The following is a 14,679-nucleotide window of genomic DNA, read 5'->3' on the forward strand; positions in this document are numbered from 1 at the left end:
ATTAACCCTCCCCAGTGTTGGCTGTAAGGCCTGCAGAGGGTTATTGGGAAGGGTCAATGCCAGGAATCACTTTGATGGGTGTTGGGTGTTCCAGCTCCATGGAAAGCATCGACTCCACCTGCTCTTGGCAAAGCAGAGGCAGCAAAGCTGCCACACTCTCCAAGGGGAGTTGAAGACTTTTCCCAAGCATTTTGTTCTCCCTCTAAGGCCACCAACAGGCTTTCTGGTGGCTGACACTCTGCTCATCCACTGTCCTGCAGTCATTAGACAGCAATTACTTTGTCAGATCCAGACCAGGCCAGAGTGTGACCTGGCACCCACGTCCCCTCCATTAGCCTGTCTCTGGCTGAAAAGATATTATTGATATCACTTCATAACTGGGGGAAAAAAAGCCTTAGAGGAACAAAAGACTAACCTGGAGAACAGGGCAGTTAAACTTCATAATGACACATCATGACATGGCACATCAATCCTGTGCAAGAGCTGAGAAATAAAGCTACAACAAGAAGCCCAACCTGCACCTAAAGCATGTGGGTAGTGGGAGAAAATGGACATTATTCATCTCAACTGGCTTATGTTCATTAAAACTAACCTGGAACTGCACCCTGGCCATTGCACAAGCCCACATAAAGCTACTCCCAAGTGGTTTTCCTTGGATATATCCATTTGCTGGGATGAAGCCCAGGGGATTCTCAGCCTGGACACCAATCTCAGTGTGAATGGGCATTTAGTCTTTATAAACTTAATCAAAGGAAGGTAGAGGATGGGAAAGGACACAGGAAGCCCTCAATGCCCTCGTGGCTCTGGGGGCTGCAACCACAGCTCTGCTTTTGTGAGCAGCTGAGCCCCTTTTTAGTCCTGCTCTAAGGTGCAAAGCTTGGCAGGGTGTGAACTTGCACCAAATTGAGCTTCAACTTTGAGGTTGAGGTAATTAGAGCCACTTTGCAGGACGGGTTTGGGGGTTTTTTCACCCTTCCTTCACACCTTTTCAAAACAATTCTACCCATTCTCTTCACAGAAATGCCTGAAATTAAACCTGTTTCTCCCTTTCTTCCTTCACTTTTCACCACCTTTATTAAAAGATTTATGGCTGTAGTTAAGAAGCCCCTGAGAGAGAGAGAAAAGAGCCTTTCTGGACAGTTCTCCACTATCCCACTTCCTCCCAACTCCTGTTTTCCATTTTGCAAGGACCTCTGGCTGCTTCTGCTGCTCCTGTAACCCGAGTGGGAAGGAGTATTTATGGACAGGAATTTTCAGGAAAATTCCATTCATTTCATGAAAAATAGTGCAGGGCAGAAAGGCTGGAAATGCAATTTGGCCAAAGCATGGCAGGAAAACACAGATGGCACCTGTGCTTCAAATTCCAGCCCAGGCAGGAGCTTCCCAGCGGCACCTCCATCAATCCTGGCTTAAGGGATTTGGATTGAGCAGATTTTCAGTTCATTTTTCCTTCAGAAATTTTAAAAGCACCTGTGCAGGGCTACAAAGAGGAACACAGAGGAGCAACCCCAGCACACAGCAGCAATGAGCTCTGGGGATTGACCTCCTCAGCCTCCACAGAGGATGAAAAGCGGCTTAAAAGGGGAACACGGGTCCATTTTGTGACGCTGACCCGGAACCAACAGGTCCTCACACATGTCATGCCTTCAAATCCAGCCCAGCAAATCCCAAGGCACAGGGGTCTAAAGGTCTCCAGAGCAGTTTCCAACCACCAGCAGCTTAAGAGTCTCCCAAAAAGTGTACACAAGGATGAGGGAGAGCCCACACCCGAGCTCTCGGAGCGCTGACTCCGTGGGCTGCATCTGCCACATCCCACCCCCCCAGCAGCCTCTGCAGTAGCTGAATTCCTTTCTTTACACAAATCTACCATGATGTATGTTTATCCTTCAATTTTAATTTAATTCTATTGCTTTCACACCAGCAGGCATGAATAATTTACAAAGCCTCTTTCCTCTGGGGCTTCTTCCGGCCCGCACGGTTTTATTTCCTCAGCTGCTGCAGTTGTGTCATATCCATGTTCCCATCATGGGCAGGAGATTTTTCCATCCCCTCCCCTCAGACAGCAGTGAAATGCTGCTTGGTACAGCAGATGCTTCCAATACAGCTGGAAAAGGGAATGTGCATGTGGGTGTGAGGGGTGGCAGAGGGACAATGGGGGGATCAGGAGGAGACTGGGGGTAGAGAAGGGCAAGAAATTGCCTTTGCCATTAATTCCCTGCCCCAATCCATTAGAGCAGGACAAAAAGGGTAAGGCTGTGTTTCCTGGCAATGACATCCAATTCCCCATATTGCCTTCCCCCTTCCATATCCACAGAGTTATATTTCTTTCCAAGTATTTAACTGTGGTCATAAACACATGTATTTCCCAACAGATTTTATGTCTCCACCCCCCATCTCTGTCTATCCCTATCCTAATTTCTGCAGAACAAGTCCCTCCATATTCCCTCAAACTCCAACACTTTTATATCCCACTATGATTAAACTTTATAGGAAAAAAAAGAATAAAATTGAACATGTCTACACTTAAACACCATCGTTAGGGAGAGACACAAAACCTTGTTTTCTTCACGTGAGCCAAAAGCAAATCCCAAAGCCCCAGTCTGGGAATTCACAGAATTCCTACAGACCAGCAGCCCTGGGAAGGATTTCAGGGTGACTTGGATCACCCAAAGCACAGCCCTGCACTAAATGGCCACATGAAGGATCCACCTTCCATGTCCAAATGAGAAATTCAAGGATCTCTGGGATCTAATCAAGTCTCATCCCGTCTCTTCTTCGTCCTTCTCCAGTTGGCAGCCAGACCCCCACTCCAGGCTCCTTGGGAGCAGCAGAGCCACAGCTCCAACAACACAGTGAACAACAGAATATTCATAACTGGCATCTCCAAGGAGCAGCTGCAAGTCCTGAAAATGGGAGTGGAAAAAAAAATCCAAACTAAAAATCAACCCGGTTTTTGAGTTGCCTTTTTGCCTTTGGTCACAGGGGAACAAGAGCAACAAGACAAGGTTTTCCACAGCCACCAAATCTGCAGGAACTTCACTTCCCAACTTGACTTCCCAACCTCCCCTCTCCTTTTCCATGAGTTAATGCCTTTGCTAACCATAAGCACATGCAAAGGCAACTTGCAATCCAAGCCCATGGAAAAATACTGTAAGGAAATGCACCATTAAGTCCCTTTTCCAACCCAGAAACCCAACATTCTTCTTCTCCTTATTATTTTATTATCTGCTGCTCGAATTTGGAGCCTGTGGTAAAATGTGTGACCACACCAGGAGACCTGTCCCATCAATTCTAACTCCAAGACTGATAGTGGGAAATTTGTGGCTGTTGAATGCACAACCATTATCTTATTTGCAGTAGTCTCTACCATAAAAAACCACAAATAAAATATAAAAAACTATATAAAATAACAGTCACATAAAACTACCGTCTCCTTGAAGTAATAAAATTAAATGATATATGGAAAAATGCACTAATTCAACTTCAACCACCAGCATTATTTATTTAAGGATATTTCTCTCAATTCCCAGCTATTAACATTAAACTGAACCTCAGCACTTTCATCACATATAAAAAGTTAATGTAAAATAAGCCTTTTCCATAGTCCCCAAAATTATATATTTGAAGTGGCACCTCTGGCTCTGCTGGAAAAAAAACCTTCTTATTTAGATGAAATCAGTTGATAAGACACAGCTGAGTCTTTTTTGCCTTAATGGAAATTTAAATAGAAAGAACCCCACCAGGCTCAGAGTTGAAGTTCTTACAGCTATTAAATGCCAGAGGAAAAATCTTTGCTTAAAGCTTTTCTATCAGCCTTTCCTAACAATGAAGCCTAAAAGCAAGCTCCTGGGAAGGAGAGATGGTTCTGCTCAAAAGGCAGCTGAGAAACTCACTGTGTGTTACAGGAACACACATTGCTAAGGCAGACAACACTCCTAAGCTTTTCTCCATGCATTTCCAGGAAAAAAGAGAGAGTTTCAGCTTTTGGGAGGAGCACAGAGTCCTCCCAGAACAATATTCTGAAGCAGGAATCCAGTTTGTCACCACATTCCAGGTGTGTTGTTGAGATCTAGTTCAGGCTCATCCAATAGGACGGAACAAACCAGTTTGGGCTCCGCTTTCCTTTTCCTTCCACTCAGCCTGAAAGATGAATGGCAGGTATTCTGCAAGGAAATAAGGAGTTAAACTTGGAGGAGAAGAAGGAAAAACCTCAGCTGCAGAGTTTGTGTGTTTAATGGTTGGTAGTTGAAAGCTTGTGGGGAGGAAGATGAGTCTTGACCCCCCGTTTGCAGCGTAATTACCGGCATCGTCTCAACAACAAACCAGTTCATTAGGAAACCCACTGGAAACCCTTCCCAGAGCTTCATAAACAAAACAATTAGGCAAAGATTTCCATGGACTCCCCCTGGTCCCTGGCTGCAGGGCACACTTTCTCCTTGCCTGCTTCCTTAACGTGCTTCCAGGCGGATTTCTGTGGGCAGAGGAGTCGGGTAAGTGGCAAGTGGGGAGTGAGACTCATCCCACTCCTAATAAGAGGATTCTGGTTTAAGACATGATATAAATGCTGTGTGACTTGTTTCATTGCAGGCAAATAAAATAACAACCCATCCCAATGGGAATCAGGCTTCTGCTGGGAGAGGACGTGGAGATTTCTGCTTTTTCCTGTTTGCAACCTCTGCCGGAATCCTTTATGTTTTACCATTCCCTTACACCTGTAAGGATGCTCCTGAATCCATCTCCAGGACACACAAGACAAACAGGGGGGCAGGGGGGAGGATCACCTCCACAGGGACCTGAGTTCTGTGTCTCTGAAGAGGCTGGAAGAGCACAGGAGGAGGTTCAGAGCTCGCAGCACTGCAAGAGGAGAAGTCAGTGAAGCACCAGCTCCTTCCTGCTTTGACAGACTCATCCCAGCACAAGGGATAAACAAATTAGGACTTTTATCCAGTGCTTTTGACACAGTCTATGGTTCATCTCCAAAGCCAGATGCCCCTTGGCACAGGAATGATTGGGGCTGGGACTCCTGTGAGGGAGAACCAGAGGGAATCAGCTGCAGGGAGCACGTCCTTCCCATGGGGATTTACTGATTTACTGGCACAGGACACACAACCCACACTGCCCAGAAATCCCAGGGAGGGACTGGGACACTGTGCCAGCCCTGCAACATCAGATTCCAGGGGTTCAGGGCAGTTTTCCATCCTGGAGAACAGCAGTTCCCATCCCGGAGAACAGTAGTTCCCATCCCAGAGATCAGCAGTTCCCATCCCAGAGATCAGCAGTTCCCATCCTGGAGTTCCCATCCCAGAGAACAGCAGTTCCCAAGAGATCAGCAGTTCCCATCCCAGAGATCAGCAGTTCCCATCCTGGAGTTCCCATCCCAGAGATCAGCAGTTCCCATCCCAGAGATCAGCAGTTCCCATCCTGGAGATCAGCAGCTCCCATCCCAGAGATCAGCAGTTCCTATCCCAGAGATCAGCAGTTCCCATCCCGGAGAACAGCAGTTCCCATCCCAGAGAACAGCAGTTCCCATCCTGGAGATCAGCAGTTCCCATCCCAGAGAGCAGCAGTTCCCATCCCAGAGAGCAGCAGTTCCCATCCTGGAGTTCCCATCTCAGAGAACAGCAGTTCCCATCCCAGAGAACAGCAGTTCCCATCCTGGAGTTCCCATCCCAGAGAACAGCAGTTCCCATCCTGGATAACAGCAGTTCCCATCCCAGAGAACAGCAGTTCCCATCCCAGAGATCAGCAGTTCCCATCCCAGAGATCAGCAGTTCCCATCCCAGAGATCAGCAGTCACCCTGGGCTGGAAAAGCCATGACTAAGCAGCACTAAAAACAGAGCATCCTTTACACCTTGCAGTAATTAAGCTCAGTTAAATTAGGCTGAGGAGCATTTAAACCTGACCTAGTCTGGTTAAAATAATCTGTCTGAAAGCCCCCAGTTCAGTGCTCAGGGTTAGGCCAAGCTCTGAGCAGGAGGGAGTTGAGGTGCCTGAAGCCACCACTGTCCCCCTCCCTGTCCCATTCCCTGTGAACAACGTCCTGAACAGTTTATAATATATAATATATAATAACTAACAACAGTATATAAGTCTGGATTTAAACCCAGCCTCTCACATGCCCTTTCTCAAGGGCAGGACATCTAGAAGGGCCAGGTACCTGCTGACACTCATCCATCTGCTCCAGCAGCATCCCAAGGACTGGAATCCTGGAAAGCTCCAGGTATTTATTCTGCTGACAGAACCCTCAGTGTTCTCCCCTCATTAACAGAAATCATGAGCAGAACGTCCCAGTCAGTCCTTCAGAAGAGGAGCTCAGAAAACAACTCATAACACAAAGCTTCAAGACAGTCCCTAAAAAAAAATAACCATCTCCTTTCCACCTCAGCAGGAAAAAGCCTGTAAAAATTCCTTTTTATTGCACAGAATCAGTGCTTTGCCCAGAGTGAGGTATTAGGAGTGTTTACAAATAATACAAGAAAACAAGTAGGAAAAAAGGTGGAAGATTTTGTACAAGAGCAACTTTGAATCCATCTGACAAAAATAAACCATGGAAATGTTATTCCATAATAGATTTTTTTTTAATGTATTCTAAGCTTAAAAGGTCTAATTAGAGTAAAAGAGCAATTCTGAATGTCTGACAAAAATAAACTATGGAAATGCTATTTCATAATAGATTTTTTGTATGTGTTCTAAGCTCAAAAAGGTCTAATTAGAGTCAGTTAAGGCACAGACACAAAGTGATGCAAAAATACAATTCTGATGTCTCTTATTTTGGGGAGCAATTTTACAGTATTACCAAACAGTTTCTGCAAAAAAAACACCTCACAAATTTTACTTTCTTGGGAAATATTGGTGTTTTACTAAGATCTGAATAGTAAGAAGAAAGCTTCAATTCAGACAACTTGAAATCACAGATATTCCACATATAAATTTGAGATTATTTCAATAGTATAAATATATATATATATATTAAAGCAAGGGAGGAGAAGGTTTAGAAGCAATAAGCCACGTAAAAGAGCACAGGCTGAGATCCAAAAGGTCCCTGTTTTGAAGATGCCTTTGTAGAGCAGGAAAATCCAAATGGAAAAGTCTTGTTTTCCCCTTCCCTAAATGACTGAGCAGCAGAGCAGGGAGGGTTTTATGGGAATACTGCCTGGGATGAGATAAAGGTTACTTATTTCAGAACCTAAAATGTAAGATTTGGGAAGGAAGGGCAACTTCACCCTATTTTATATCAAATAGATAATTCCAGATAACTCCTGGAGAAAAGAGGAGGTAAATGAAGGTATGGAAGTGTTGACAGGAACCCAGAAATTATCCAGGAATGTCTGTGCAGGAATTGTTCCCCTCCCATCCACTTATTTCCAGTCCAGTTTCCAAAAGAAATTGAAAAGCTGACCTGGGAACTTGAATTTCTGCTCAAATTGTACCAAGACTGTATGAAAAGAAAGGAGCTTTTTGTACAGCAGATTTAGAGGCCACCTCGACTTGGGGAAGGACATTTCACTGAACCCCTTGGGTTTAAAGGGGTTGTAAGGTCAAAGACACAGCTTCCAAAATCCTCTGTGGTGGCATCCAAGGGTCTTCAGAAACAAAAAAAGCAGGAATGCAGAAAGGAATGCAGGTTCAGGGTGCAAAAATAAAAAGAAATAATTAGTTCCCCAGAAACTCTGCAGCCATTCTTATTTTTTAGCTAATACTGACAATTGTTCTACAACTGGAGCAGAACCAGCACCTCAGAAGCTGATTCTTTCCACCAGAATAACAGGCTGGTTATTCTGTATTTTTTACAGCCTGGGCAGGTTCTCTGTGGTCAGAACATTCCACCCATCTGGCAGGGAATTAGCAGTTTCTCCAGGGTGAGCCATTCCCTTCCTCTCTCACCACCCCACTGCCGTGCATCGCTCTCAGGAGAGCAGAATCCAAATTTCCTCCCCAGGATGATGTCCAGGAGAACAGTACAAGTGGCTAATTATGAACCTTGCCTTGTCACCAGTCTCAGAAGTGCTGGCAGGACAAGAGAGCCCAGCTGATCACCCAAGGAAGGGAGGGAATCACCTCCAGCCAGCTGGTTTAGTGCAGGAACAGCAGGTTCCTGCAGAGCTTTGCCCAGCTGAGACTCCCCAAGAACTTGATCAGGGGGTGTATGACCAGGAAAAAACCAAACCTGCTGGATGTGAGCAAGGATAATCCAATTGTGCCTGAGAGCACAGAAATCACACACTGGAGGATCAGAGAATCCCAGAATGCTTTGGCTTGGAAGGGACCTTAAAGGGACATTACACTTGTAATATCTCCTTCACTTCTTTTTCTTCTATCAACTCAGCTTGAGTCTGTAACTTTTGTAATGCAGCCTAATGCTTTCTTGTTCTTCTAAAATAAGCAGATTTTATTGTTTTATTGGGCCCTTAAAGCCAATCCAGTCCCACCCCCTGCCATGGGCAGGGACACCTTCCACCAACCCAGGTTGCTCCAAGCCCTGTCCAACCCAGCCTGGGACCCTTCCAGGGACTGGGAGTCCACAACCCCTCTGGATAATCTGCTCCAGGGCCTCACCACCCTCCCAGGGAAGAACTTCTCTCCACGAATTCTCTCCCCACAAACACCAGGCAGCTCCAGTTTCCACCTTCAGCTGGTATTTCCTTAAGCCCCTGTTTAACTTCAAAAGAGATTCAAACAAACCTTTTGCCCTCAGAGTGTGACAACACTCACACCTCACCTGGAGCACAACACCCAGCCACCCAAGGGTTAATTAACACGTGATTTGAGCAATATTAACCTGAAAGCTCAGAACAGACAAGTGGCACTGAGTGCAGGAGGAATGAATTGGGCATCTCCTTCCACACTTCCCCTTCCTCTGCCCAGCTTTGCTCAGAGCTCTCGCTGCTGCTTGTTCAGTAATTTCACGCTCCGCTGCTCGACAATGTGAGCACGGAGGCTCCATCTAAAACTGCACTTCCCAAATGTCACTTTGTTTGGGAACACATGGCTGAACCCAAAATTGCTTTTAATATTTGAGCTGGAGCTGCTGTAGTGAAGGGGCTGCCCGAATTTCTCTGATAAAAGCCCAGTTTCTGGGGTGTAATACCAGGACCGTTCGCTGCAGATAAACCTGCCAGACAAGGTCACAGCACACAAAAACCATTCTTTACATTTCTAAACCAAGTCTGCTTGGCTGTTTTTTGAGTTTAAGGTTTTTCTTACCCTTCCTTTAACTCCAGAACAAATTCAAATGGAAGACCCATCCCTGGAAGGGTCCAAGACCAGGCTGGACAGGGCTTGGAACAACTTGGACTAGTGGAAGGTGTCCCTGCCCATGGCAGGGGGTGGGACTGGATGGGCTTTAAGGGCCCAATGAAATAATAAAATCTGCTTATTTTAGAAGAACAAGAAAGCATTAGGCTGCATTACAAAAGTTACAGACTCAAGCTGAGTTGATAGAAGAAAAAGAAGTGAAGGAGAGAGATTACAAATGCTATTCTAGGGGGAAAACTGAGTCTTTCTGCAAAGGAACATTTAAGGCAATTTTCAAGTGCCACCCCTTCTGCATTCATTTCTCTTTTGCTCTGTGTGGAACTGATCCCTAATTTAAAAATTCACAGATTCATTGAATGAGCTTTGCTGATCAGTTATTCTCCAGACTCCAGGAGAATGTACGAGGTGAGTTGTTGCAAAAACAAAGTAACAAAACATAACAGAAATTTGCCCTAATGAGAAATAACCACATATTTCAGCCTGACTCTCCTCTCCAAATGTAACTTGAGTGCACAGATTAGAGGAATTCAGGTATTTTCAGAATGTTATTACCATAGTCTTATTAAAGCTTAAAAGTATTTCCAGCTTATTCCTTCCCCTCCAGTGTGCACCTAATGAGTTGTGCTTGGTTACATCAGTCACCCCACTCACTGTGAAATGCAGTTTGGCTGCATCAGAAAACTAATTCTGAATTACCAACCTGCAAAGCACCTGCTCACAAGGTGTTTGGGCTGAGAAAGTCCTCACTACACCCTCAGAATGACAGGAACCACCAACAGGAATAAAACAGCCCCAGGGGACGGTGACAGAGCACATCACAGAGGCACTTCCCGTCTTGTCCTGAAGTCTCCCTCTCTCATTCCTCTGTATTTCATGAGCTGGGGGTTTTAAATAACACTTCATCCCAACTGACACCTACTTGGGTTGCCATTTTTCCATAGTCAATCCATCTCAAAGTGGCAAAGTTGGTGGACTCAGCACAGTTGAAGCCGTGGTTGAAGCCGGCGTGGTATCCATAAGGGAATGTGATCATGAACTCTCCAGCTTCCTGGGTGATCTGGAAAACAAAGGCAAAAGGAGGAGACATCCCACAGGTCAGTTAATGTACAGAACAGAGACCTATTAAAAATTCCACCAGTTAAATCTCTTCCTTTCAATCCGGAGGTCAGCGGGACAGTCGCTGCCAGCTCCTGGTTAAACCTGGAATAATTCCTGGACAACTGCAAAAATACTGAAGCATTTCTCCTAAGGAAAAAAACCAGAACAGTGGATGGAAAGGGCACAAGCTCTGAACTATTTACACCCACATGTTCTAGTTCAAAGGCTCTCAGGCTGCAGCATTCCAAGAGATCAATAAATCCTCAGACTGTGACAACTTTGGCTCATGGCAGGTCCAAACCCACACTCCCCCCACCAGGCCAGAGGAGCCAAGAACTCTGGATTTCCCTCCTCTAAACAGCAGGGTCCTACTGAAGCACCTCCTGCCTTTCCCTGGATTTATTCCCCCACTCACATTTATCAGCCTCACTCCCATTTGTTCACCCAAAAGTCAAACACCTTAAAAATTACAGCCCATCATTTGTCTGCTTTGGAAGTTGCCCAGAGAAGCTGTGGCTGCTCCATCCCTGGAAGTCTCCAAGGCCAGGCTGGAGCAACCTGGGATGGTGGAAGGTGCCCCTGCCCATGACAGGGGTGGAACTAAATGGTCTGTAAGGTCCCTTCCAACCCAAACCATTCTGTGATTCTGCTTTATTAAAATTAAACAACAATAAGCATTATGGCCACCATTAAAGAGGGTTAAACTCTACAGCTGGAACCAGAGGCCAAATAAATTTGTGATGCTTCTAAAAAAAATCCTCTTTTTACATCTTATGCAGAGAAGCCATTGGGGAAACAAGGAATTTAATTGTAAAAGAGTTTGGAATGACTCCTGAGGGCAAACTGGGTGTACCAGAGTGGGCTGGGAGCAGCTCCCCAGCTCAGCAGGTGTGTGACAGCACCTCCCTTCCATGGATTAGCAGAGAGGCAAAGCTGGACCTTCCCTGCCTTTCCAAGCCAGAAGTGCTGACAGACCTTTCCCAGCAGGGAATTCCATGGCAGGCAATTCCATGGGGATCCCTTCCCACAGCCCAGGAGCTCAGACATTCCAGAGGACTTGCACTTCCAAACACAAGGATGGGCCCAAGTGGGAAATGGAAACAGAGGGAAGTTCAAACACTTTTCACTTGGCTGGGCCAACATCTGAACTTGCTGATGTCGTTAACATTCATAGAATAATTAAAAAATAGGTACTAAAATCTGCTGTGATAACACAAGAAGCTCCTGCAGGATTTCTGGAGGAGTTGCTCGAGTCCAGCCTTCACCCAGAGCATCCCCCCATCCATCCCCTCCAGAAATCCCGGCAGAGCTCCAGCTGTAACTCCAAAAGACACAAAGATGATGTTTCTGTCAGTAAATCTCCATCCTGGTGTCTTCATTTCGAGCCCACAGTGTGTGTCAGCCCTGGCACTGCTGTCAACATTAGCCCACAATAAATTAGAAAGCCCTCCAGATGATGGATAGGCCATGCAGAAAAGTAATAACTAGTGAAGGAGAGCCAGCACAAACTGCCACTCATGGAGAAAGCCCCAAATTTACTGACTCCTGCAAGCTCTTGAGGAATAAATGGAGAAATCAATAGGAGATTACAGAAATACACATTTTTAATTATTAAAAAGCCCTCGCATTGATCTGGTTCTTTTTTTTTCCAGAACACCATTCTAGGGATTTATAAATGCTGCCTATTCACTTCATTGAAATCTGCCAAGAATTCAGATGGAGGGATCCTATCTCTATTCCCAGAGAAAAAAATGGCACTTGTTCCCTGTTTGTGAATAACAGTGACCCTCCTCCAAAAGCTCCTATTTCAGGACAGGAGGCTTCAGACACAGGTTGCTCAAACTGAAGAGATCTCCACCTTTTTACACCTAAAAACAGCTTTCCAGGGCAGTAATTATCATAAAAACACATTATAAATCAGGATTAGGAGTTATATTTAAGTAAGATGCTATAATAATTATATTTAAGTATATTTAAGTGACATTTTATGTAAGTATATTTAAGTCATTAGCTTTAAAAAAGGAAGTTTGGTGTTGACATTAATATTGTCCTCTGTGTACACTGGTCTCTCCTTTATTTTGGTAAAAAATAGGAAGACAAAAAGCAGATTTTTAGCATTAAGACAACTACTTACACCCAGCAGGAAGGAGACACCAGCCATCAATCTGCAAACATCCTTCATGTCACAAATCACAGGATTCAGAGGGGGACACCTCACTCAGCAGGTGAAGACTTTTTACCAACCAATAAATTGGCAACTCCCTTATTTAAACCACTTTGTAGCCCATCCCTATCAAATACAGCTCAGCAAAGATGACTTGGAATAAGTTTGGAAGGAAAGTTTTTTCTTCTATTGCCTTTTTTTACAAACTCCTTTGCTGCCCCTGCTTGGTTATTGATCAGAAATCACTCAGTGATTATATTTATATATAAATATAAAATTACTAGTCAGTGCTACTTTCCTCGGACAAATGGAAAAACAAATATATAATAATGTTTATTCTGGAGGAAAATCTGCCCACCTACAGCATGCAAACATTTTAAGTCCTGCAAGAACTTCCTTCCCCTTCCAACCTCTGGCACAGCCAAGATCCTCAAATTAGATATTTTCATTATTATTTGCAACTCTGTGGAGCAGGTACCTGTATTTTCCCACTTGGGAATCAGGTTCCACTGATGGAATTACAGGAAAAAAATGGTTTTTTGTTCTCTATGAACAATTTAGTATCAACTAACTAGGCCAAGTCCAGGCAGTGATGTTGAAGCAGAAGCACCACATTGGTCCATGGAAGCTCATCTGATGAGCCAGATGATCCCATTTCAAATTTCATTCATCATAACCCCCCACCAGGAAAAATCAAACAGTCCCTGGAGCAGTGAATTGAATGAATTCATAGGTTTTTTATGCTATAGAAGAGCCAAGATCTTTTACTTCCATCTCAAAGAATCAGCAGGCTCAGCAAAGAGGTCTCAGGTGGATTAACTCTGACTAAACTAGGCCTAAAAAATATAATTAACAGAATGTGAGAGTTCTTGGAAAAATGTGGTCATATAGAGGTGATGATGCAAAAGGGATGGGGAAGGGTAGAGAGGGACTTTGGACAAGGGATGGAGGGACAGGACACGGGGAATGGCTTCAAAGTGAAAGAAGGGAAATTTAGATGGGATAATGGGAAGGAATTTCTCCCTGGGAGGGTGGGGAGGGACTTGGATGGAATTCCCAGAGAAGCTGTGGCTGCCCCAGCCCTGGGAGTGTCCAAGGCCAGGCTGGAGAAGAGAAGGCTCCAGGGAGACCTGAGAGCCCCTTCCAGGGCCTGAAGGGGCTCCAGGAGAGCTGGAGAGGGACTTGGGATGAGGGATGGAGGGACAGGACACAAGGAGTGGCTTCAAAGTGAAAGAGGGGAAATTTAAATGGGATATTGGGAAGGAATTCCCCCAAGAGGGTGGGGAGGCCCTGGCACAGGATGCCCAGAGAAGCTGTGGCTGCTCCAGCCCTGGGAGTGTCCAAGGCCAGGTTGGAGCACCCTGGGCTAGTGGGAGGTGCCCCTGCCCATGGCAGGGGGTGGAACTGGATGGGCTTTAAGATCCTTTCCAACCCAAACCACTGTGGGATTCTGTGAGATCAGTTTGGCCCAGGAATTCTTTGACACTTCCCACATGCCAAGGCAGGCCGGGCTCCGTGTGCCGGGAACACGCAGCACAGCAGAGGTTTGACTGATCCTGCCCAGATACAAATCCCTGTAAGCCTGGCTGAGGAGATTTACTTCAGAAGACTTTAAGAATAAGCACATTAAAACGATCATACCAAACAAACATGACCCCTCAGCTGAAAAAAGAGGGTTTAAGAGACTCAGGGATCCTTCCAGGCTTAGAGCACTTACACAACAGGGAACCAGCACGTCCAGTTTGGGCTCCTGCTGCATCCACAAGGGAAAAAATAAGTGTTCCTGACTCACCAAAGAGCTTTGCTGCCTCGAGCACAAGTGCTGTGAGGAGAGGCTGAGGGAGCTGGGGCTGTTCAGCCTGGAGAAGAGGAGGCTCAGGGGAGACCTCCTCACTCTCTACAACTCCCTGACAGGAGGGGGGAGCCAGGGGGGGGTTGGTCTCTTTTCCCAGGCAACCATCAGCAAGACAAGAGGGCTGGGTCTGAAGCTGTGCCAGGGGAGGTTTAGGTTGGATATCACGGAGAATTTCTTTGCAGAGAGGGTGCTCAGCCATTGGAATGGGCTGCCCAGGGAAGGGGTGGATTCTCCATCCCTGGAGGTTTTTAAGCTGAGACTGGATGTGGCATCAGTGCCATGGGCTGGGAACCACAGCGGGGTTGG

At 45.6% G+C, this 14,679-nt stretch overlaps 1 protein-coding gene across 4 annotated transcripts in view; it reads right to left on the bottom strand.

Moving 5' to 3' along the window:
* Nucleotides 1-14,679, bottom strand: part of KDM4B (lysine demethylase 4B) — a 94,615-nt gene that overhangs the window by 39,436 nt on the left and 40,500 nt on the right. For all 4 annotated transcript variants that reach the window (XM_064637460.1, XM_064637462.1, XM_064637459.1 and 1 more), the window contains exon 8: nt 10,176-10,313. In XM_064637460.1, the coding sequence (XP_064493530.1) occupies nt 10,176-10,313 (138 nt within the window). The remainder of the gene's footprint in view (nt 1-10,175; nt 10,314-14,679) is intronic.

Source organism: Pseudopipra pipra, chromosome 27 (assembly GCF_036250125.1).
Source record: "Pseudopipra pipra isolate bDixPip1 chromosome 27, bDixPip1.hap1, whole genome shotgun sequence".
Lineage (NCBI taxonomy): Eukaryota > Metazoa > Chordata > Aves > Passeriformes > Pipridae > Pseudopipra > Pseudopipra pipra.